The sequence below is a fragment of the Bombus huntii genome, chromosome 3 (genome assembly GCF_024542735.1).
Source record: "Bombus huntii isolate Logan2020A chromosome 3, iyBomHunt1.1, whole genome shotgun sequence".
Lineage (NCBI taxonomy): Eukaryota > Metazoa > Arthropoda > Insecta > Hymenoptera > Apidae > Bombus > Bombus huntii.
In genome coordinates this window covers 12,466,129-12,489,775 of record NC_066240.1, presented here as the reverse complement: position 1 = coordinate 12,489,775, position 23,647 = coordinate 12,466,129, and the positions used below count along the sequence as shown (strand labels likewise).

At 37.9% G+C, this 23,647-nt stretch overlaps 4 protein-coding genes across 11 annotated transcripts; 1 reads left to right on the top strand and 3 right to left on the bottom strand.

Moving 5' to 3' along the window:
* Positions 1-992: 992 nt before the first annotated feature.
* LOC126863595 (uncharacterized) lies at positions 993-18,689 on the bottom strand. Of its 2 annotated transcripts, XM_050613880.1 has the most exons (21): positions 18,313-18,689; positions 17,392-17,957; positions 14,751-14,861; positions 14,288-14,379; positions 13,801-13,893; positions 13,607-13,710; positions 5,952-6,016; positions 5,577-5,736; positions 5,365-5,507; positions 4,920-5,124; positions 4,669-4,830; positions 4,054-4,584; positions 3,819-3,994; positions 3,599-3,748; positions 3,244-3,526; positions 2,956-3,165; positions 2,742-2,892; positions 2,442-2,664; positions 2,225-2,354; positions 2,037-2,157; positions 993-1,962 (listed from the first exon to the last, which is right to left on the bottom strand). In XM_050613880.1, the coding sequence occupies exons 2-21, from the start codon at positions 17,955-17,957 to the stop codon at positions 1,247-1,249; spliced, it is 4,392 nt and encodes a 1,463-aa protein (XP_050469837.1). In that variant the 5' UTR covers positions 18,313-18,689; the 3' UTR covers positions 993-1,246. The 2 variants fall into 2 exon arrangements, with proteins under 2 accessions (XP_050469837.1, XP_050469838.1); XM_050613881.1 differs by lacking the exon at positions 17,392-17,957 and having other exon boundaries at positions 18,313-18,329.
* Positions 6,560-9,164, bottom strand: LOC126863677 (uncharacterized). The gene is made up of 2 exons (XM_050614098.1): positions 7,357-9,164; positions 6,560-7,018 (listed from the first exon to the last, which is right to left on the bottom strand). The coding sequence occupies exons 1-2, from the start codon at positions 7,419-7,421 to the stop codon at positions 6,688-6,690; spliced, it is 396 nt and encodes a 131-aa protein (XP_050470055.1). The 5' UTR covers positions 7,422-9,164; the 3' UTR covers positions 6,560-6,687.
* LOC126863663 (electron transfer flavoprotein beta subunit lysine methyltransferase-like) lies at positions 9,314-13,600 on the top strand. The gene is made up of 3 exons (XM_050614076.1): positions 9,314-9,453; positions 9,997-10,455; positions 12,658-13,600. Exons 1-3 carry the CDS (start codon positions 9,405-9,407, stop codon positions 12,993-12,995), a joined length of 846 nt encoding a protein of 281 aa, XP_050470033.1. The 5' UTR covers positions 9,314-9,404; the 3' UTR covers positions 12,996-13,600.
* Positions 18,690-19,313: 624 nt separating the features above from the next.
* LOC126863628 (protein-L-isoaspartate O-methyltransferase domain-containing protein 1-like) lies at positions 19,314-22,451 on the bottom strand. 7 transcript variants are annotated; one of them, XM_050613975.1, is made up of 6 exons: positions 22,243-22,334; positions 21,909-22,159; positions 20,933-21,262; positions 20,733-20,867; positions 20,406-20,657; positions 19,314-20,321 (listed from the first exon to the last, which is right to left on the bottom strand). In XM_050613975.1, the coding sequence occupies exons 3-6, from the start codon at positions 21,237-21,239 to the stop codon at positions 19,405-19,407; spliced, it is 1,611 nt and encodes a 536-aa protein (XP_050469932.1). In that variant the 5' UTR covers positions 21,240-21,262; positions 21,909-22,159; positions 22,243-22,334; the 3' UTR covers positions 19,314-19,404. The 7 variants fall into 7 exon arrangements, with proteins under 7 accessions (XP_050469932.1, XP_050469931.1, XP_050469933.1 ...); XM_050613974.1 differs by having other exon boundaries at positions 22,233-22,329; XM_050613976.1 differs by lacking the exon at positions 21,909-22,159 and having other exon boundaries at positions 22,310-22,451.
* Between the last annotated feature and the right edge of the window lie 1,196 nt (positions 22,452-23,647).

The following is a 23,647-nucleotide window of genomic DNA, read 5'->3' as shown; positions in this document are numbered from 1 at the left end:
TTTCACTAAGCAAACGACTAACCATTACTAGCGGTAAAGAGGCAAAACGAAGAAACAATAAATAAAGTAACAACAACTATTACCAACAACATAAACTTTGATCTTAAGTATGTAAGTAGATTATTGAGGTAAAAATTGAATGTATAGCTTTATAATTCAAATTATAAAAAAAGGAGAAAAAAATAAAGTGCGACGACTGAATCGTGGATATTATCGAAAAGGGCTGTACGATGACAGTGATAAATAAATACTATAACTCGGAATTTCACTGCCTAAAATTTGTTTTTGTTCATCAAAACTTGTCGCTCCTGTCTTCCCGATTAATTTCAATCTTCTTACTTTCCTATACACGTTTATATTTAAATTTATATTGACAAAAAGAAAAAAAACGGAAGTACAGAGGGAAAACATGGAGTTTGAAATAGTCTGTTCTATAAAAATTTATTCATGTAGCAGAAAGAGAAACACGAGATGTGAATATATCTTTAATGTAAAACGCTATTTAATGGATGGAATGTAATGAAAAGATGTCTCTACAAAAAGTTTTTTTTTATAAACGATGTTCTTTTCTAGAGACTACAGCTAACAAGATGAAACAGAGTATAAATGTTCATAAAACAGAGAGAGATAGGGGGAGGGACAGATTGTATCTTCCAATCTTGTTTAGTTTAACATACTCTAAGCGTAATGTAATACTCTGATAATGCTAGGTCTTTGTTACATGTTTAAAACATTAAGTTAAACATCATTATACATGAGGATAATAATAACTTTTTTTAAAAAGTACCGTTGTTTATTTTTATTCACTTAAATTTGCATGTTTGATAAAATTGCATGTTACAGCTCAAATTTTTCCAATTCTATACTTATGTGAATTTCGTAATCAAACAATGAATTGAAAGAAGATGCATTTAGTTACAATGGTGCTGTTCAGTCATAAAATCTGTCTCTTTCTCTATGTTGTCTTAGATATCCAATAAATATTTCTCATATATAATAAATTATTATATATTCAACAATTTTATACTATAATAATAAAAATGAAATCATTACCAAATTTACTCTGAACAGTACCGAACTACAACGTGTTCTTGAGCCAATTTTCTTAAAATAATTCCTATTTACCTCATCTAAGCACATTATTAAACACCATAAATGATATAGCTATCCATTAAACATTATGGTGAGGGTATGCTTCCTAACAATCTTGAGCGGTGAACCGATTTCTTTCAGATTATAGTCAGATTTATGTTCCATCCGCGGAATGGGTACGATTCAGCAGATAGTCAAGATCATGTGCAATACGATCTAGCATACCACTCGTTGTAGCCTCGCAGTTTGTGATCACGATTTCAGGTGCCTTTTCTTCCCCATCAGGTTGTTTACGTTCCGTAGTATTAGCAATGTCAGGAATGACATTCACATGGTCTCTGCTCTTTAGTTCCGTTGCTGACAATAATTCGACGTCGTTCTTCACGGCCAAGGTTACATCTGGCATTCCGCTTAAGCGCGATTCGACGTCAGCGCTACACAGAACTTTGGCTGAGCTCTCTGGCGAGGGATTGTGTGCGATGAAGATTTGTCCTTGAGACTCCCTATATTTACCAAATTCCCGGAAACTGCAGCACTCGCTGGCGCCATATGACGCCTCGTTCATGCAGTGCAATGATCGTGGGGAAAACACGGTATCGAACACGACAGCTTCTTGATACTTTCGTGGACTAGTGCTATAATTTTCCAGGTTTATATCGTCCGAGTGATCGATGCGGATCTCTGGCAGGAATCTGCTGGTGACAGGGACGGAAGGTTTCGAATATGAAGATGAGGACTCGTTTATGAACTCGCGCATGTCTATACTACCCGCTGCAATCCCGCGAGCTTCTAAATACGATTCACCGATACTTAAGGATGACGACGGTGGAGCAGTATCGTTCTCCACCTCGGCGCCGCTCTTTGAACACACTGGTTAGAAGATAAATTCAATTGATTTATTTTTATGCTTATTATTATCCGTTGATATAATTTTCATAAATTACCTTTGATTGGCTCGGATGTTATATCCTCTTCTGCATCATGTTTCCACTTTAGTTTTCTTAAGATTACATCGACGATAGTTAATTCGCCAATCACGATGTAGATTATCATTATAACAAAGCCCTACATTTATGCGTGTCATCGTTAGATATTAGATTTTTAATTGTTTCAAATTACTAGTCAGACTTACCAAAACAGAGGAAAGAGAAGCGAATATGTAATGAAAGATGATAGAGGTAGAATTTATATAAAAGATGGAGGAGGCTTCCATTGCAATGACACCGCAAATAACTATGGCAGCTCGATGAAGCATTCGTAGTCTGAAGAAAAAAAAGGTTTCAATTTTTCATCATATAATTATCTTTTGATTCGTATGATTTTTAATCGCATGATTTAACCGATTATACCTGGCCTCTATTGCTTCCTTTTTCATAACATTCTCCTCGACAAGAGCATGAGCCTTGTGCAAGATTCCCAAATACAATAGCACAAATATAAGAAACATCATCGTTGCGCAAGTAACAAAAATATTATAAACGCCGCTGCCAAAAATTAACCACCATGACTCATGTCTCCAACCAGTGCTTTTGTGTGTAAGTTCAGTACTTAACACAGCCAAGATAGGGACACCTACATTAAACAAAAATGAAAAAAATGATAAAAATCTATATTAAATTTTAATTGATTTTTAATATAATTTTCCGAACCAGTAATCACTGCTATGACAGTAGGTTGAAAATGTTGACTGGATCGAACTTGAGTTAGACCAGCATAAATGATGAGAGCTTCTGATATAGGCGCTGACATACCAATCAAGAGGAAAGCTTCTAAAGTTATCGCTACGATCGCGTAGGAACTCTAAAATAAAATAATTATTATCACAAAAAGTTTCTGAAGTCAACGTATACATACTTGAATTACCTCTGGTAAGTGATTATACACGGCATAAATGAAAACAGCCATTGCTCCAACCAAAGCACCGCAACACTGAAGCTTTAAAAAGTTCAACCAATTACGATTTTTCCACCAAAAGGTTCCGAGGATCAAAGAAGATATAAGACACTGTGCCAAACAGCTACCACATCCAAATATCACGATAAGTGTGGTTTGTTCTTTTTTTGCAAGTACTACCTGCATTGAATTATTTTTTTTTTTTTTTGAGTTATTTCGCAATTCGAAATAAAATATTTATAACTTATCTGAACTTACCCTTACAGCACGTGCCGTTAAAAAAACTGCGAAAGTTCCGCTACTAGGGCAGAGACAATGCGTTGTGGCATCACCTGGTGAAATATTTGCGATACAGCTATTGAGATCCCAAGAACCTATAACATCCATAAGGCCGCAAGACACATTCCATGAACTCGACTGATTTTCTATGTGTTTTAGCTGTAGGTCTACCCAAATCTTATTATGTTTATCCAAATTGAAGGCAGGTATTGCCACTGTGACGACTCGAGAATTAATACGAAACTCCAGATCTGTGCCATCGCTGCGAATAAAAAGCATGTAAATTAAACAGTTGAAACGTTAAAACGTTAAATGTAGGATTGCTATTGCTTACTCCAGTTCCTTGACATACGTGGCTGGAAGAAAATGAGACATATTCTTATAAACAATTACTATTCCATGTAGAGTGTTATTAGACTTTACACCACGTTGTCGTTTTTTCCATAATCGTACTGTCGTTTTGTCATCGTACCAATTTGGGTACCTATTAAATGATAAGCGAAATAAGTGATATAATTACATAAAAAGAATGTTATTTAACAAATATTAATTACATGGATTCATCTATAGGGATTTGAAGAGAATGGGTAATACTATCTCCATTATGTTGTTGTAATTCTTGAATGTCTACCACTAATGAAGAAAGAGATAAGTGCTTGTAAGGATGAGTAGCCACCTTAGACCAATGCATCAGGCTTCGTTGAGTTATTTGAAGAAGCAATAGAACTTTCTGTAAATTATAAGCATTATGTATTTCTCTTATTCGTCAATTTGATTAAATTTCTATACCTGTTGGCTTAAGATTGAATTTTTGTCATCTAGTATTCGACTAATTATCTGTATCAAAGCCTCTATAGAGACATGTAAATCGTATGGATTAACAATATGCTGATAACGCTCTATTTCCGCCAAGATACTCAGGATACGATCACCTTCGCCAGGATAAAGAGGCAAGCTACGCGATTGTAGAATTTTCCAGAAGATAAAGATCGTTCCAGAACCAGACGTGTTTTGATATCCTAGTGTTAAGCTTTTAAACTTGTTATAACGTGAAACTAATGGTTCGAACAAACAAAGAGAAAAATCTGGAGTTTGCCATTCAGGAGTGGTGGCATCTTTCATCGAGCACAGTCTGGAGACTTTTTTGCCTACAAAATGTTGAGGACATTCTAACAATGCTTCAGATCCAGGAGCAGTATCTGGCCAGATTAATCCCCAGGATTTCCCCCTCAAGCAAATTGGTATTAATGTTCGATTCACAACTTCCACGCGAACGGACATGGACTTGTCTGCCACGTTACATGTATATATCGCAGATTTCTGAAAATACAACACGATAAACATGCAAGAAACTTAAAGCTTTGATAACCAATTTTAAGGATGTATTCTTTATTTAGCGAATACCTGCGCGTTTGTAATTTTTAATATACTTCCAGTAGGAAATAAATCTTCCCAGACCTCGCTACCAAGTTCTAGCTTCAACAGAGCTTTGTTTTTCGTCCAGCCAAATCCTATTCCAATATTGGGCACGTTGGGTGTCATACACGTTAATTGTATATTGGTTCCCTGCAGAAAAGACCGGTTTAGAGAAATATCAATCAATTTAATCAAACATCATTTCAATTTAAGTTCATAGGAAGTTTCAAGATTACTACCTTGTCTATAGTAGCACTCATTGGCATCACTTTTACATCTGGTTCATCTTTCACATCTACGTAAATACTCTTACATTGCTGCACGCCCCAATCGACTATTTGACAAGTGTATTGACCCGCATCGAGTAAAGTCGCTTTTTCGATGGTTAATATGGATGTGTGTAAATCAGAACCATCGTTGGGAAGATGTCTATACCAGATTTCCCTAAACATTGAAAGCTACTCTGTCTATCAGCTTGTCTAGACGCTAGCTATAGTCTGATAAAAAATTAAATGATCGTTCAAGGTCACTGTAGAGTATATTCCCATCGCTTTATCTAGTTACCTTATGATCTAGCTTCTGATTACCTATCGATTACATGCTTTTTGTTTACAGCAAGAAGTGACTTTAAAAGGTTTATGTCATGGATGATACAAACTTTGATAATAACTCTTATTTTTTCACCTGGTGGCTTTATTCATGTTCACCAGCATATTGTCCTTGTACCATGTGAAGTTTATGTTATAACTGCCTTGAGCAGCGCAAGACAGAACGAATTGATCTCCCGGGTGAATTTCGTGTTCATTTCCCTGATTCAGCCTGAGACTCTAAAAAAGACGTTGATCGAGATAATTGAAATCTATGACGAGTACTCTAACAAGATCAATGATACGTACCTGCAATTTAAGCGCAGGCTTTTGTTGAAAGGTAAAGTGAGTCGATTCGAGGGATATCTCGCTGAGCCGTCGACGTTGGACCAATTTGTTGAGGGACTCTCGAATTTTATCTCCATCCTCAGAGTTTCCAAAAAAATGGAAAGTGATTTCCGATGTGGGTCTACATAATGAACGCGCAAACCATGAGAAGCTATTTTGACTGTTTTTATCTTTTTACATAATTTTTTATTACATCTAAATATTTTTGCATTACTATCTAAGAATAATTTATAGTAAAATATATCCTTCATATTTTTGTATAATATGTCTTTCTTTTCATTTACGGTCTCGATAAAAATGTAACTGAACTCTTTATTGCTTAATGTACCTACTCACGTCACGCTCAGGATTTGTAAATCCTCCATGGACGAGATATTAGAATTCCTTAAATACTTTGCAAGCTGCGAAGAAATTGCAACGTATTAAAAAACGTCGGTCGATCATTTCGACCAAGGGGATATCGAACAAGATATTACAGGAATAAATAAAAACAAATGCTTTTTTTCATAACATCTTTATGTATTATCGCAAAATAATCATTGAGTAAAGTAACAACATATTCTTCCAAAATCCAACGATTACAAAATAATTATATTCTTCGTCTTCTTGCTATGTTCAATAATTGTATAGCAATAAGGCTGTTCCTATATACACATGTACGAACATGTACATACATATACATATTGTATATCCGCACAATCCGCGCGATACTTAGTTTCGTATCGCTTATCTTTTCGAGCGAATATCGCGATTAGAACCGTTCATTGTGATCGAGATGTACGCAGAAATACAATAATTTCCATCTTATCTCTAGAACGCTAATCTTGTCTGCTATCAATGCCGCTCTATTCGGCTTCAAGCGTTGGTTTTTGCAAATCATGACACACGAACGCAAAAAGTTGTTTAATAAGCTCCATCTGTGTTTCAAAGTGCCAGTGCTGAAGTTGCTATCTCTGTGTGTCATCTTCCTAACATCCAACGACTCTTCTTGAAGGTTCAGAGCTTCATACGATTGTGTGACTGCATCCAGTCGAAAAAGAATTCGTTCTTGATAGATTAACACGTTTTAAATTCACTCCGGAGTATCTAAGAAATATGGATCGTCGTTGGAGATGAGAACGCAGGATAAATCGCCGCTTCCAGGGCATAGATGATCCCGTATTCTCTCTCTGGATACTCTCAACACCTTGATCCCCGTCTCGCGGCAATATGCTTCCAATAGTATTATCTGTAGATGACTGGCGGAATCCATGTTAGCGTCGAACGGCACGAGGCAGATAGTACCCTGGCTGTTCTCGCATTCCTTGGATGCCAAGGCTCTTAACGTCGGTAGCATACCGCAAGTTATTGTACTTCTAGGACATCTTGGCATTTCTTTCTGTTCGATCCATGATAAACTGCCACTGAAAATCAATTGAGGTTAGTGCACCGAGATTCATATTATTTTGTCAACTTTTTAATCAACGAAAATTCGACGATACCGAGGGAAGCTTGCAACAACGGATCAAACGTTAATTTCTGAAATACGTTACTTTAATGTCTACTTCTGAATATGACCTTTCATCATTAAGAAATGTAACAATTGGGCATAACGTGCAAGAATCGTAATCAATAGTTTCGCAAACGTTTCTCGATAAAGTTGCAACACATTCCATCGTAACGTGGTCGAATTAATCGCGAGATCGACTAACATCACGCGTCATCTAAAAACGCAACGAGTGTGAAAGATGAAAATTTATACCTGTCAGTCATCGTAGATGATGCGTAGGATTGTTTCGTACAGCGTAAGTTTTGGCAACGCGTCATATCTCTTAGTATCTGTTTCTGATTGCTTTTCAGTTTGCCGTTTCCTGGCGCGACTCGTTTGCACACTTCACTGAACGTTGGAATTTTCTCGTTTTTGATAGCCAGTTTATAAGAGGTAGCGTACACTTTCGTTGATGATCCACTGATTCACTGATCGATTCTGGGAACCTGTACGTCGGCACGCACGAGTCGTCTTCCCCATACAATCTTATGCAACAGTGAAAGACTTTCACGATCGCTTCCGTGAAAATTATATGTACCGACACTATAACTCGACCGAGGTTTCAACACGAATAACCTCGACAGCCGATACGCGCCGCTTTTATAACGATCTTACCCCCACCGCCACCTGTGCTATATATCAACGGGTATTCCAGATAAGCCGTGTCGAGTCTGTGTACACAGAACGGAGCTTTTTATCCAAGAATTGGCTGCGACAGCTTTTACCAGGAAATGAAATAACTCGAAGGGCAAAGCTAACGAAAGCTCAATGATAATTTTATTTATAAGTTAAAACCTTCTCGCTGTGAGAATACGCACGTGGAACATTCTCATATCAATTGGCATTAATTGGCAATAATTTATTTACAATTGGAAATTTTCATTACAAGGAAAAATTTTCGTTGTCAATTTTTCTAAAATTATATAAATAATATTCCTGACAAATTTCGCAACGTGCTTATAGATTTGAACTAGCAGAATGCATCGTGTTGCCATATACATAAAATTAAATCGCAAACACTGTAACGTAATAATGCTTGTAATTGGTGAAAGAGGAAATTGTGTACGATCCATACGAAAATAGCTACGAAAGTAGTTATGATAAATAATGATTTTAGTTGCAAATGCAAAGTTTAAGCGTTATATTAAAATAATGTCCGGGTCAGGGACTTCGTTTACGATCTCTGTTCACGAGAAATATCGTTTGCCTGTATCGCATACGATCGAGACAAGGATGGAACAGCAAGAAATTTTAACTCTGGAATGGAAATCTTAACTGGTGAATGAGATAGCGTTTTTTCCGTATGCATAGTGGCGTAACCTCGTCAAGTACGTATGTATTAACTTTCCAGTGACGACTCTTCATATTCGAAGCGACATAAAAGCAAACATTTTTGTTATCGTACACGGCCACTGGATATGATAGATACCATGAAAAATTTGTTTAACAAGTTTCGCATCCATTTTCCTCGACAGGACGTCTCAGGTCAATAGCACGTGCTTCTATCATCGTGCATGATGCAAACGGGTTGAATCTTGTATCTCTGGTTTCATCAGCCTTGCAATTCGACAGATTTGCTGATAATCCAGGTGGAAATCTACCTGAACATCACGGATTGCCGAGGGGAATTTCAAAAAGTCGATACCTCGCATCTGTTTTGGTTTGTCCCCTATTCTATCTGTCTCTCACTCCCGTACATTGCTCCTTTCGCTTTCTTTGTCCCATTCATATACCTATTATATCGTTCTCATTTATCTCCAATCGCCTTTCATACCGTTGTATTCCGTAAAAAAAAACACGAGCGCGCTAAAATTAGATCTAACCTACGTAACAATTCTAACTTCAACAAACTGAAAAATTGATGCGTTATGTAATCAACTGGTTATAACCGTTTCATAATGATCAGTGACAGATGAATTTGCTATTTTCGAAATTGGAAAGGTTTTACCTATCTTGAATTTGGCAAACTTTTAAACCTTTTTATTAATTGTGCGATTTCTCTTTTTTATTCTTGCAGAATATGTATTGAAGAAACGATCGGTCAGCTACCTCGGGAACGCGCATGCGCAATCGATTCGCCGGGAATTCCGAACCTCTTGGGCAAGAAATCGCAGACTGTAGCTTCGAAAAGAGGTCGATTCTTGGTATATACGCAGCTCGGATATATCTACTAAGAATTAACCGATCGCGGACTGCTCGTATAAACATTGAGAACGTTCGCTGCGTGGATCATGCATAAGACCGATTAGGATTTTGTTAAAATGTCACGTGTTATGCAGGCATGGAAAAAGAAGACAAACGCTCGATTTGGTACGTTCCAAGATAGTACGTGCTTTGGTTCCGTTTACTTTTGAAATAATGAATGAAACGGTGACCTCGCGGGCTCATCATTCACCGAACTTCCCAAGCTTCCAATTTCTTCTTATTTTATATATTTCAATTCAGAGTTGAATATTAAATTCGGATCGAAGGAACTGGAAATTGTTACGACAGAGGAATTTAGGAATTTCGCTGATCGAAGTCTTTTGTTTTCAAAATGTGGTGTAATCAACAGCACAATTTTCGCAACTAAAGCTTCAACCTGGTGTCGAGTTTTTTAATCGACGCGATCTTATCGCTTCCGAAGAAAAGAAAAAGAAAAAAAGAGAAAGAAAGAATGAGTATTTCTCGTTACGAGCGATAAGATCGTAATTTTCGTTATCGTTCTGGAAATGTAATGTTTTATCGTTTCCTAAGATTCTCTGAAGCATTTTTATATTAAGAGAGTAAATAAAAGAAGTACGAGATATTACTAAAACCTCGTCGACTAACGTTGTCCAATGAAAAAAAAAAATATATCGTTTGTCTGTTTAGACTGCTGGACGATCGAGAAAATAGCATTTTTTTACAAATCTTTTAAAAGAACGATTTCCAACAATTCGACGGGCATCGACATCGAGAAATTCTGTGATGGAATCGTTGAATGTGATTCAGAAGTAGCGCGTGCCATTTTTGAGCATACTGAGATCGTTAGGAACCATATGACGCCAGAGATCCAACTATTTCTTTTAACTCCCAACTGTAATTTATACCACGCGCAATACGAAAGAATTTCAGAGTCGAAAGGGATAAAGAGAAGCGTTTTCTTGGAACCTTTTTGGTCGATTTATTGGCCAGGTGGACAGGCTCTCGCTAGATTTGTACTGGACGAAGGAAGAACGCTTTTTGAATGCTCGAAGGAAATTTTGGATCTTGGAGCTGGATGTGGTGCCACCGCTATTGCTGCGAAGCTCGTTGGCGCCGACAGGGTTGTTGCCAACGATATCGATAGAGGTTCGTATAATTTCACATACGATAGTCGCGCATACGATTCAATGCGTATGAACAATGTATATCATTAATATTCTGTATTTTCCATCAAACGTCAATGAATTTGCTAGAGAGGAAGTTGCGAATTGGAAAATAACGATTAAGAAGCGATAACGTAAATTTCTTAGTCGCCTGGAAGTGCATCGTTACTTAAAATCGTGTTGTTATGTATGTCTGTATGTATGTATGTATGTTATGTATGTCTCGTGAGAAGGAATGCGCGGCTCGTTTTACGTTTCATACATTTCCTCGTTCGCGATCAGCAGCATTAAAATACAATCGTAGTTAGACGGTACTGTTCACAGACATTCCGCTTACCGGGGAATTATTATCATTATCAGTGGGAAACGTTGAAGCAGTTTGAAATATTTACACGAGCAAAGGAAATGTACTATCTACATGGGGAAGAACCGAGTGCATTGCGCTCGACAGAACGAGTCGAGCGAGTCGATGGAAATACCCTGTAGAAACAGAAAAAACGAAAAGACGCTGGTAGAATCGACGTCACTCGTGCACCTGCTCAGGTAGCCAGAAAGCAACGTAGCAACGTCTGGATTCGGATGCCAGATTTCTAAACGGTCGATGCAAAGTTGTACGCACTCGTGCTACTAATATAGCCGCTATAAATAATTTGTGCCAGGAATACAGAGTCTTTCTCACTCGGGAATAACTTGGAGAAGGAAACGGTTGAATGCTGCGGTGGATGCAAAGACGTAATAAGCAAAAGTACAAGTTGTAGAATACCGTATAAAAAATATGCAAAGTATAGATAGCAGTGGTATCAAGAGGATGTAGAACTCCCTGGATAAATGTAAATATCAAGGTCGGCCCAAGGCCACGCACATGTACAATTTTAATCTTCATATGGGAAATATTTGAGTTTAAAATAGGGTCAATGATTTTTTTATTTCCAAGAAAGAACTAGGTAACCTTAACGGTGTATCGAATAAATTAAAGAAACTTCGAAGAATCGATGTCACGATAATAATATTCCCACCTGTGATCACGTTTTCCCTTAATTGCATCAGCGTGTTTCTCACGTGTCGTGCTTGGAGAACACGAATCGATACTAAAGTAACTACCGGTATTTACGTTACGTTAGGCGATACTGGGAATTCAGTTTATTTCGTATGAATGAAATTTCCATCGGTAACTTTAGTATTCGATCGTTCAAAGTATTCGAACTTGAACAAGGTTTTATTGAATATTAGATGACTATATTTCTCTTTTCGTAGCGGTATCGGAAATCGGGAACCGTGTTCTGAATGGTTACGAGGAAAATCGAACATGTGGGTCACACCATACGGTATTCCCCATATCACGGAGGTACGAGCGCGAAGGGTCTGGTTCTGCTCGTACGTCAGTGAAAGGTCTTCCATTTCTGGGTTCTACGTCCGTTGCATTTTAATCGCCCCCTCGTGCGCCAATCGAATGTTGCTGACTCACCAATATCACGTTGTAATATGTAGCTATTAACGCGATATTTCCATTAACATCTCATGCGCCTGGAAAGTTATGCCAACAAGCTGCGTGATATCGTACTTCTACAGACGGGAGGAGAAGAATTGTGAGAATGAAGAGAATGAAGAGAATGGAATGGCCTATAGAACATTCGAAACTTTCGACGTACTTGCATCGAGTCGTGAACTTGTAATCCAATAGTTTAGGCGAATCTATAGTCGCGATATCCTCGGCTACACTCGACCTTAGAGGTCGCACTTGACAACGGTAGATTAATGTTACATTAACCGATCAATCTTCTTTAACTACTCTACACACGTCTTGATATCGGCTCGCTGATTTCTTTTATCTTATCCGAGATTTGCAGACACGTAATGCTTTCGTATCTATTAGCGTACTTATAGTAATTGTTTGATCGACATGTTTCGTTCGAGCGATTTCATCGAAATGGATTATCGTTGTTAAATTGGCGACTGCTCCGTTTAGAAGCACCGATGGAACAGTCGTTGATTAAAGCGTTGCTACCTTTACGTAATATCGCTTGTTCGAAGATTAGCAAATGCCTGGAATTTTACGTAATCTCGATATGTTCTCGTTAAACGAGTATAAAAGATACTGCTCGCAAGATTCCCCATTATAAACATGTTATTATTTCCCATTTATGTAAACATTTTACCATCTCGATATTTGTTTGCGTGATTTCAGTTGCCTGCACAGCTATTTCCATGAACGCTATTCTGAACCGCGTGAATGTCAAAGTATCTCATCAAAACCTGTTATATGAATTGCCCGAAAGGACAATTGACGTTATTTTCATTGGAGATATGCTGTACGACGCAGAAATTGCTGCTACTTTAATTCCGTGGCTCGAAAAAGCGCGCGATAATGGGACGAGGATTTATCTGGGAGATCCAGGAAGACACGGTCTGACGGAGGATTTGAAGAAACGTCTGAAAGTTCTGAGACATTACCGGTTGCCAGAGAATGTACAGAAAGAGAATTACGGTTACGACAGTTGCAACGTTTGGGAGTTCTGCGGATAACGAGTAAACGATTATATAATACGTCGAAACTCGGCGTACCTATCTTTGATTCGCTATTACTGTTGCAGTCACGTTTATATATATATAATCATGTTGCTACAGTTACACGTGAAACGTACATATATTCATTTGTCGTGCGGTGACAATAACGCCATGGGTCTGATTTATGCAAGGTGCTAAGAAGATTATGAAACGACGTGATAAACGTGATCATAGCGAGCATTGCCTGCTGCGTGACTTGCACATGTGCTTCATCTTATGTATACAGTAATATTTACGTTCGTTTTACGTACAGAGTAATGTTCATTCATCGCTATTTGTTGTACGATTATTTATCTGATACGGTATAATACAACGTTTCGTTTACTTTGCCTGCTTCTTAAAGCAGAGGTAGAAGGAAAGTCGATCCTTATTTCCTGGAAAGGGAGAAGCGGAGGCGAAAGAGAAGAAACAGGGTTACGGCGCTGATTATTGAGAAAGCCGATCGGACGAAACTTACGAAGAAGAGAAAGATTTTTTCTGACGCACGAATGGATATCTCTGATTCGAGTAAACTCGATAAATTCCATAGTAACTCTATACTACTTTCCCAGACTCTATTCTTCACTCACCTGTTTGCCGACGTAGGACTCCACACTGCCGTGTTGCGTAATCAGCCCAGACCTCAGGGATGTCACGTTCGACAATTTGATTCTGCACTCGTATCTCGATCGATCTGCAAGCGTTTCCACGGATTATTTCATTTCTCAAGAGCGATCAGTCTCAGGAGAATGCGCACAGGTGGCGAAGAATGAAACGAACTTACTGTTGTAGATTTTCGTGCCATTTCTACAAACGCACGGTTGCTGCTCCTCTTTGTCGTAAGGGCATTGTATTATGCAATTCTCGAGCCCGCATTCTGCGAACAAGCATTGGCCTCGTGTGTACTTGTGCTCACATATGACTCACGCGGCGCGGTCTCTGCGCGAAACATGAGTCATGGGAATGTTATCCGCGGGTGTGTACAGCGAATACGGTAGATCTCTTAAGCTTTATATCAATTAATTAACTGGTGGACTCATCAACCTACATCATGCATATATCAAATGCGTATTAAATGCAAATGAAGCTTTTTTTTTATCAAATTCTAAGCATTTCATTTCCATAGCGACAAATTTTTGTAATCGTACGAAGGTATTGTTACTACTTGAATTTAATTAATTAGTATGTAAACGATATAATAAATACAATGGTTCGCAAACGATTTTCGTAGTCATTGTACATGATACAGCTAATATCAGGGCAAATCCTACCACCATCCACGGTATCCAAAAGGTGAATCTCACAGTTACGGCCGACGTAGCCATTGGCGCATTCGCAGGTCATTGCTTCTGCTCCAATTTGCCTGGAACAGTTCGTAACGACTTCGTCATTTGTCCCTTGACACTTATTCACAGAAGAGGAAGAAGTTTCCTTTATAACAAATCGGGAGAGTTCGCTTTTCCAATTTAGAAGGGTCAACGACGCCGGGTAGCTTATTGATTTATCTACGCGATTGATCTTCTTCTACTTGGTTTGATACTTCAAGAGAAAAGCGCAATTTCACGTCACCAGTGAAATGGCTATGCCTCGTTAAGATTGCTTTGATCAATGTCGCGTAAACATTTTCGCTATTAGCTAAAATTTCTTTAATCCACGCTTCCTTTAAGTTTCGTATTTTAGATTGTACTATCCGATTTCTTTGCAGAGATAAATTTGCATAAATAATCTTCGTACTTGCAAGTGCCTTCGTTTTGGCAAGTAGGATTCTTCCTGTCGTCGAAGCAGAGGGGTCCTTGGTTACAATTCTTCCCGCTGAAACCCTCGAAACAATCGCACCAGAAGCTCCTGCGAGCAAACAACGGCGGACCGTGTTATTTGCGCACACGTAACAGATCGAGGACACAGGCATCCAGGAATAGAGGGTAAATTAATGGGGACACGAGTTTCATTAATGATTCATGAGCTGATATGATATCGTCCGGAATCACCTTACTGCTCTGTTTGTCTTTCGCGTTGGAACTTTCCGAAATTATTTCGTCCGATAAACGAAAATCCAGGTCCTCTTCCATTATTTGATATGCTTGTTTCTATTTTTAAATTTACTAAAAAAAGAAATCTGTTCCAAAATATGGAAACGGAAAGATAAGATATTCGTGATCATTTGTTTACTTTTCTTTTCTAACACGAGAAGTTCTACGAAATGAACTTTTCAAAAATTGTCCATAGACTGATCGCTTGCGAAGCTCTAAACATGTGTTTCCAGTACAAAAGCATTCGTTCGAACTTATATGTCGGGTTTACGTTAGAATTAGGGTTAGGGGCGTGAAACGAATCTTCGTTTGGGTTACACGTTGTCGTTATGCAATAGAGAAGACATTGACTAGTGCAAATACGATTATTATAGAACCGGACAAGTAACCGTGGTAGTTAGGTACTCGAGAAACTAATGACAATGATCCTAGGTTCAATAACGAATCCGCGGTCGACGGGATGATAGATGAACGTACTCACAAAATCTAAGTCGGATGCGTAATATTCACCGGTCGTAAGGGGTTACTCTTTTTCATCGATGAGATCGCGAGCGAGAATGATTTTCCCGTCCCGATGATGCCACAGAGGAAAACTATATTGGGGTGTGTCTAAGGACACGAGATCATCGGATTCATCGAGAAAAGCCTTCGTTCAGAAAGTAAGGGAAATTGGCGTTGCTGCTAATTGGTCAATCTCCATACCGGTGGTTAGAAAGAGATGCTAGCCACCCTCGAGGGAAAGTTGCTAGTGGGAAACGCCGCTCGTTGAAAAATAGGTCTCCCCTATTTTCCCGTAGTTGGGACAAAGACTGTTCGACATCTAGCAATCATCTTACTCGAAGAATAGGGTCTGCGTGTGGCGAGCTACGGGACAGAGACCGTTGGAATGTTTACTGTCGAGTGTTACAACTATTTCCTTTTCAAGGAGAGCTATAGAATTATTCCATGTCTTTGTTAGACAAGGCGTTCATCCCGTGACCTCGAGCCCAAGCTCATTATCACAACTCTCGAACAATTACAATTGTTTAATTACAGCTATAGTAGACTCTAGGTAATCTGCGGGATTAACCAAAATTCCAAAGACTCCGGTGTTCATTCATCTCCGATATATATGAGAACAAACAGGACGATCCTAGTAGATGATAAAACAACTCAATTGGGTTCCAGAGGGGGGCCTGTTTGCGGCGAGATAATACGCGTTTTAATAGCTGTCGAGAAGGCCATTGGGATAGATACAATGGGTCTACTCGCTCTTCCAAAGTAAACTGCCCAGTGTTTGTATCTGAAGATGTTCATTTGTCATAAGTATACTATTTGCTCTTATATAATATCTTATAGGAGACATAAATAGCAAATACCGAGGAATTAAAAATACATTGTGTATTTTCGACCAATCGCGGGGAGACGCAATCGCGAGGAGAGACGTCAACAGGAGTCGTAAATTCCCGTTACGATTACAACAATCGACACCACGAGTTGATCGATCCCCTGATTTCCGTTGAGATAATAGGGGTGATTGAGTTTGTATAAGACTGTGATTCACAGAATTCTAAGGTTTTATCTCCAACACTTAAGTTACACTGTTGAGTAAATATAATTCCTAGATGACAACTTGTCGCCCGAAGGTAAGATAGATATGCACGCTAGAGCAAGGCTTTTTTACTTCGTATGTTAGTGGACGTAGCACTAGAGGATACTTAATAGAGGAAGTGATTGTTCGTACTTAAACTTAGACGTTAGAAGTGTACTTAGTTGATTGATTTATTTCTTTAGTGTGCCGAGTGTATGGTCAGGAAGTGAGTATGCAGTATGCATTGCTTCTGATCGAATAAACGGAGGTTGGTGGATTAGGAAGGATCTTACCTGCCCGCGATAGAAAGGTTTTGCCTGAAACTTTCCTTTGTCAAGCCGTGGTAGACAATAGTCCTTAGAAAGTGATTAAGAAAAAGATATTTGTTCGGTCTGAAGGACCTTAGCGAGCAAATTACTGGCATTTATGACGGGTATTTAAGGCTATTGAAGGTACGTCGTAAGGATGAACGGACATCCGGTGTTCGGCTGACTCACGGTATATGGCCTGGTCTAGGTAGACGGTCGCCCGACGTAACACATTGTATAAGGATTAGTGGACAGTTTTACCGTAAAAATTCATAAAAAATATTAAGAAACTTATCATAATAAAATATCATTTAAAAAAAGTACTACAATACTACACATTATTTACAGATTATATAGTGAAACGAATTATGCGTCATGCGATATATAATAAAGTAGTAATTTTTAGATCTTCCCAATACATCAAGGAGATAAGAGCAAAAAGAGAAAAGAGAAGTTGAAAAACTCACGTATAGTCTCCAGACACGAGGCAATTCCCGGAGTAGGAGCAATGCTGGACGGAGCAGCAATCCGAATTTGGCACGTCTTCGGTCATCTGATACGTGACATTGAACCCGTACACGTCCAGCAAATTGTTTAAAACTCGTACGTGATTGCCCTCGAGTCGATCGAGCTCGAACTCGATGACGAGAAACGGCCTGAACGTTCTAAACAATTTGTATTCGAACACGTTGCCCTCGGTGATCTCTTTTATCAGACTGGCGCCAAAATTCATACTCTCCGATTCGTAGTACGCGTACTCGGTGAAACTGAGTCCCTTATACACGTACACTTGCGTCAAATAGACGACGATGGAGCTGTTAGTCGCTGGAATATCGGAAACATCGATCACCCAGCGACACTTAATGGGCACCGGAAAAGACCGGGGAAAATTTGGGGTCTGGATCACTCCTCTCGGTGCCGTCAACCGGTTACCGCACGACACCTCGGTCGTCGTCGAACCTCCGTCGATTAAGGTCAAGTGAAATAGAAAGGAGAAGCTGATCACCATGGACTTCATCTTCGAGGAATACATCTAAGGAGAAAGTATTTTGAATTTAATCAATGAATTTCTGTTTATAACGAATCTGACAAAATTTCGACAGCGTTCTTTCATTGAAGGTTTATTGTATTTTTGACACTGGCATTAAAACGAATAACTTTCATCTCCATTCCATATCCTGTCTATAAAGAAGCATTCAAGAAAACAATAAAGCTTCGTATGTTTGAGAGGTTCCAAAACTGAGAAAAATTGACGTTCATGGAGCTGTGAAGCTTGTTGTTAAATTGCTCGTTGAATGCATATAACAGAAGCAATAGGTATCTTTGATGTATGGAAACAATGGAAACAAGAGAGCCGTTTATCAAATGAACAACATCCCTCTACTTACATCGAGGATACAAAGAAACCAGTTCTCCTCACCAATATTCAAAATGCACTCGTTCCTTATTCGATCGTACCATTACACAATCACATTTCGTTTTCGTACAACACTCAAAAATTGTCCTCACTCTCGGCTCGTATCGTTCGCTGCTAGTATCCATAAATTTAAAGGGACACACAGACATGATATCATACGTATCAATAATTCACCGCACAAAACGATCTACAAAGACAAAAAAAATTTGTACGAATTGAAATTATCCTAGTTGAACGATACGAAGAGTAATATAGGAGGGGTAAGTGGTCGAAGAACGCCGAAACATTCTGATCGATCTTATCTGTTTCCTCCAGGGCGATTACCAATAGGATCAGGAGTCTGCTGACGGTCGAGAATGTTATCACGAACGTACGAACCCGCGATCTGCCGGGCAGCTGGGCGTTAGCCCCTTCCGCACAAGTGATCTCTCCACGCGCACCCTCAGTGCATCCCTCGTTCAACGGACGTAGGAAAGTTTGTATTCGTATTTGTTGTTGGATTGCATGACTGTAGATTGTAGAAAGAACAACAGGAACATAGGCAAAGGGACTGTTCATGTTCGGGAATCGGATTGTTCTTTCAGAAGGTTCAAGAATTCTGTGCATGTATGTGTGTGCATTAAGATTTCTGGGGAAAAAGAAGTAGTAGGATTATATTTATGTAAATATCGATGGATATGTGCATGTGAAATATTTTTAAAAATATTGGTGATTACTTACGATGATATTCATTTTTATTTTGTTGCGTGATTATTTGTATAATGAGATGACTACTGACTCACAATGAGGTAAATAAGAGATAAGATAAGAATAGATAATTGTAATGCTGATTTAAATAAAAGATAGTATGGATTTCTGTATCATGCACTCTTGGGTTCAAGGACTTGTTAAGTCTCGGTTTGAGAGAAAGAGACAAAGAAAGATGTAGAAAGTAACATCAGTGATTATTCCATGTAAACTATTGGCGTGAAATTAAGTCATCTGTATGTGTATATATATATATATACATATATTTATTTATTTAAATTAGATTAATATGATTCGTGTATGTAATGTACTTATATTACAGATTACGATTATAATTTAGGTACAACTTTGATGAGAAAGGTAATGGTAACTCATGTATTTTCTCTTTCATATACGTAGAAAAGGCATTACTGTTCACGTAACGGGCTTCTATTGTTTCTTGGTCACAGGGGCTATTGGAAGGTTCGATGTCCATCGGTTCCGCCATGTCCGGAGGATCGACAGGTTCTGAGTCTGACTGACCGGTATTCGATCTAGGGCTATTATCTTCGTTGCTCAAGTTTACGTCTTCTACGATACTGCTGTCCGTTTTCTCCCGTTTAGCCATTTTTTTACGCTGAACAAGAGTCTCGTCCTGTTCTGTTTCGCTATCACTTTCACTTATATTCAACAACGTTTCAGTATGTTTCAGTAAATTCAAATAGGTTTCGCTGACATTGGTGAAATTCTGTACCTCTGCTTTATTCTCAGGTTTTGCATCTGTCGAATTGGAAGTAGTCTGTACATTGCTTGATTCTTCTGTCCGCGAAACGGACTTATCACTATCCGAAGAATTTTCAGGATTCTGATTGTTCCAGTCAACGTTACCATTACTGTTTACTACTTGCCTATTCTGTCTTTCGTTCATGTTACACAGTAAGATAGCTCGTACTTGAGCAGTTGCGTACAGATCTCTAGGATCAGTGTTTACACTGAGCAACATGCATATCCTTCTCGTAAGTGCATCATCTTCATCTGACGCTGATTCATCCGACACCGATTCATCAGATTCTCTCATCACAGGAACTAGAAATCTTGTTAAGGGGGTTTGCTGTGGAGGACCAAATCTTCGCCGTTCTAATAGAATTACTTTTTTCGTTTCCAGATCTTTGTGTTCCTTCCATACATTTCTCCGCAAACAGTACCTGATCTTACCTCTGCATAGTTCTTGTAAAGATAATGGAGCACATTCAGCTGCAATACACACAAATAATAATGTAAAATGATTTACAAATACTACTCTTTTTATCTTGTTTTAAAATAAATAAATATACATACGTAAGTGGAATAACGGTTGCTCTGAAGTAGTAGGCAAGACTAACTTTGCGAACGATACGGGAAGCATTTTAAACTGTATCCAAGTATTTTCATCTATTCTGAGTACACGTAGCAAATGATTTTTAAACGGCATTACGAGGATACCTCCGACACATACAAATTGTTTAATAAATCCTTCGTAATTTTCGGGACATGCTGCACCACAATATACTCTGTCATACTGCCTACCAGGTGCAACATTCAGACAATTCCCTGTTAAATGTATAGTTACATGACTCTTTTCTGTTCTCACAGGAGTCATATATAAGTAAATTCTTTATGCATCACCTTGTATAAAAACTGGTTCACAGAAATCAAATTCATCCAGTGCTAATGACTTCTGCTTAAATTCTTCTAGTCGCTCGTACGCATAATTTAAACAATCTTCGTGCAACTCAATACCATGATTTGTTCCATGTTGGTCTAAGAAAGGTACAAAGATATCACGAATATTTTATATTGATCTAGTAAAGGAGCAGTGTTCTTACCCAATATGAGTCCTGCCATTGTACTGAGATAACCAGTTCCTGATCCAAGATTTAAAAAGCTCAATCCTGGTTCCAATGAAAGGCTTTCCATCACCTCGCTATATACACATGGTGCAGATAAATGAATGTTACCATGTTTCCAGGCAAGATCATTGTAAGCTCTTTCTCTGTGAGATGGTAAAACATAGTCTGCTCTATCAATAGCTCTAAATACTTTTTCCACTTTTCTTGTTCTTATATATCCAGATTTCATTAAGTTATCAACTAATTCATCGTTATTTTGTCCACTGCTTACAGCTGCCCCCATTGTTACAAGTTTACAAAAGATCTCTGCAACAAACATTCAATATGTTAATTAAATATTTATTGTATTTTTAAATATTTTTGCACTTATATCAACATATTAAAGTAACATACTTTAAATATAATTATATTTTTGTTGCCACTTATATAATAGTTATTATTTTGTTACTATATTGACAACTTTTATTGGAGAACTTTTAAAGGCAAAGTGGATTTATATCGATATAGCAATCGCAACACTGTATTGTTGTTTGACTTTAAAAATAACTTACCAGGTCAAAGTATAGTATATTATTTACAATTATTAAAGTTCATATAAATATGGATAATGTGATAAATAATAATCTACCAAAATATATATTCATCTAATAAGAATGAAATTCCAATACCAAATATATTATTTTATTATGAATACGATAGCGAATGTGTGTGTCTACTTTTACGTGTCAAAATATAACATGATAGGATTACGTCAAAGTGCGTTGCATATATATACATACAAAACCGAATAAAGTATATATTTAAGTCTTACAAAGCGGAAAGTCGTATTCAATAATAATAACATAAATTAAATAATAAATTACGTATTCGTATAAAATAAATATCGATACTACAAATTTGAGAGAAATGCACATAAAATTTTCGCAGTGTTCTCGTCAAAACGTTCCCTTACCAGATGAAAACACTATGCTCAATGACAGTGAATAATGGAGTCGATGCTAAGTCGGAAAAAAAAATCTTTCGGTGCCTCGAGTTAGCTTATTATAATGCACACAGTATCACGCATCGTAACATATTTTGCGACAAAAGACTGGATTTACTGCTTATGTCTTCTGTTTTGGTAAGTACAACAATCCATCAAGTCCATCAGCTGATAGAACAAAACACGAACTGTCTCTACGCCATTGTACGTTTCCAACTATTCTATAACATAATATAATATATATAAGTTACATGTCCACGGACAAGTTTCACGGAATAAAATTCGATCAATTACGAGCATCAACCTGCCCCTTATTATCTTTCCGAATTTTTTCTCGATCGCACAAAATACTTTTTCGATCCGTTTTTTACTTTTTCCTTCAAAACGCGTATGCGTGTTAATCGGCCTTTTCGAAGCGTATGACAGTGCCGTCGCCACGGGTGGAGCCCCTTACCACGGGCGAGGGTAAAGTTCGTAATGTCATAAGGTGTAGTTTACAAATCAGTCGCTAGCCATGGAGCGCTACGATCTAGAGGTTAATGAAAGCAATACACTGGGTGTCTCGCAGTTTACTATGCAATCTTTACCAGTGTGTTCTATAGGTAGAAATAGGACTAAAATATCATGTTTCAAAAAGTTCATAAATGTTTTATCAAAAAGTTATAACAAAAATATGAAACTTAAAACGTACATACTTGCGCATACATTTCGAAGTATCATTCGCCTTTATTAATGCAAAGTTAATATCGATGTGCTATTGAATTTGCTATAAACTGAATTTCATAACGATTTTGTCTTACTTCTTTATAGCGTACGTTTATCCTCGTACAGTAGAATCTGGTAGAATCATGCTTAAGAATAGTAAACATATACGTTATACATATATCAACACGTTAGAGGAAGATTATTGACTTACATAATTTTGTTATAATTTTTTAATAAAGCATTTATAGATTTTTTGCTATATGGCATTTTAGTCTTATTTTTACCTATTGAATATACCAATAAAGTTTATACACTAAAGTAAAATACAGAACATAGTAAGGGATACAAATCATACTCCTGACATGAAGCGCCTTGCTCTTTAGTGGACAAACTAACGTTCGCTAAATTCACTAAGAGCTTTGTTCCCGTTACGGGAGTTAGATCTGTGTATACTATCATGCCCCTTACACGGCTTCCATTTCCCCTCCTGCCTTCATCCCTATAAGACAAAGAGGGTTTAGAGAGAGATCTCCGATGAGATTTCCCTCTTCTTCTAGCTCTCTCTTCAAACAGAAAACAATACGCGGGAAGTGTTTGTATTGGGCGCAAGTCTATAGCACGGTATTAGCTAGCATTTCTGTACCATGGTAACGAAACTCGAGTGAGAAAAGACTCTCCAAGCTCCGAAACTCAGCTTGGACTCTACTGGCGTGTAACATCGAGCGCAAGCGTTTACGTACTCTTTGACATATGTTTCTCAAATACGTAAATATGTATGTACATTTATATGCGTAAATGGATCTATACTTACATATACATATAGATTCGCGCATATTTATAATCAAGCGATTCCTAAGCTTCGGTAAACCGAACGCTTTTCAATCGTTATACGATTCTTCGAATATGTGATAATGAATTTACTGTAGTGAATTAAATCTACGATGAATATATGCATACCGTATGGAAATTTTATAGTTGCCACGTTAAAAATAAGGAGACTGTCG

Bases quoted from the DNA above. Each gene is read 5' to 3' on its own strand.
- LOC126863677 (XM_050614098.1), bottom strand. From the start codon at position 7,421: ATGACGCGTTGCCAAAACTTACGCTGTACGAAACAATCCTACGCATCA. The intron at 7,019-7,356 runs GTATAAATTTTC...ATTGATTTTCAG, and splicing joins TCATCTACGATGACTGACAG to TGGCAGTTTATCATGGATCG.
- LOC126863663 (XM_050614076.1), top strand. From the start codon at position 9,405: ATGTCACGTGTTATGCAGGCATGGAAAAAGAAGACAAACGCTCGATTT. The intron at 9,454-9,996 runs GTACGTTCCAAG...TTGTCTGTTTAG, and splicing joins GAAGACAAACGCTCGATTTG to ACTGCTGGACGATCGAGAAA. The intron at 10,456-12,657 runs GTTCGTATAATT...GCGTGATTTCAG, and splicing joins TGCCAACGATATCGATAGAG to TTGCCTGCACAGCTATTTCC.
- LOC126863595 (XM_050613880.1), bottom strand. From the start codon at position 17,957: ATGTATTCCTCGAAGATGAAGTCCATGGTGATCAGCTTCTCCTTTCTA. The intron at 6,017-13,606 runs GTGAGTGAAGAA...ATTTCTTCGCAG, and splicing joins AGTCCTACGTCGGCAAACAG to CTTGCAAAGTATTTAAGGAA. The intron at 2,893-2,955 runs GTAATTCAAGTA...ATTTTATTTTAG, and splicing joins TGTATAATCACTTACCAGAG to AGTTCCTACGCGATCGTAGC.
- LOC126863628 (XM_050613972.1), bottom strand. The intron at 20,868-20,932 runs GTAAGAACACTG...TACCTTTCTTAG, and splicing joins AATGGCAGGACTCATATTGG to ACCAACATGGAACAAATCAT. The intron at 20,322-20,405 runs GTATGTATATTT...TGTGTATTGCAG, and splicing joins GCAACCGTTATTCCACTTAC to CTGAATGTGCTCCATTATCT.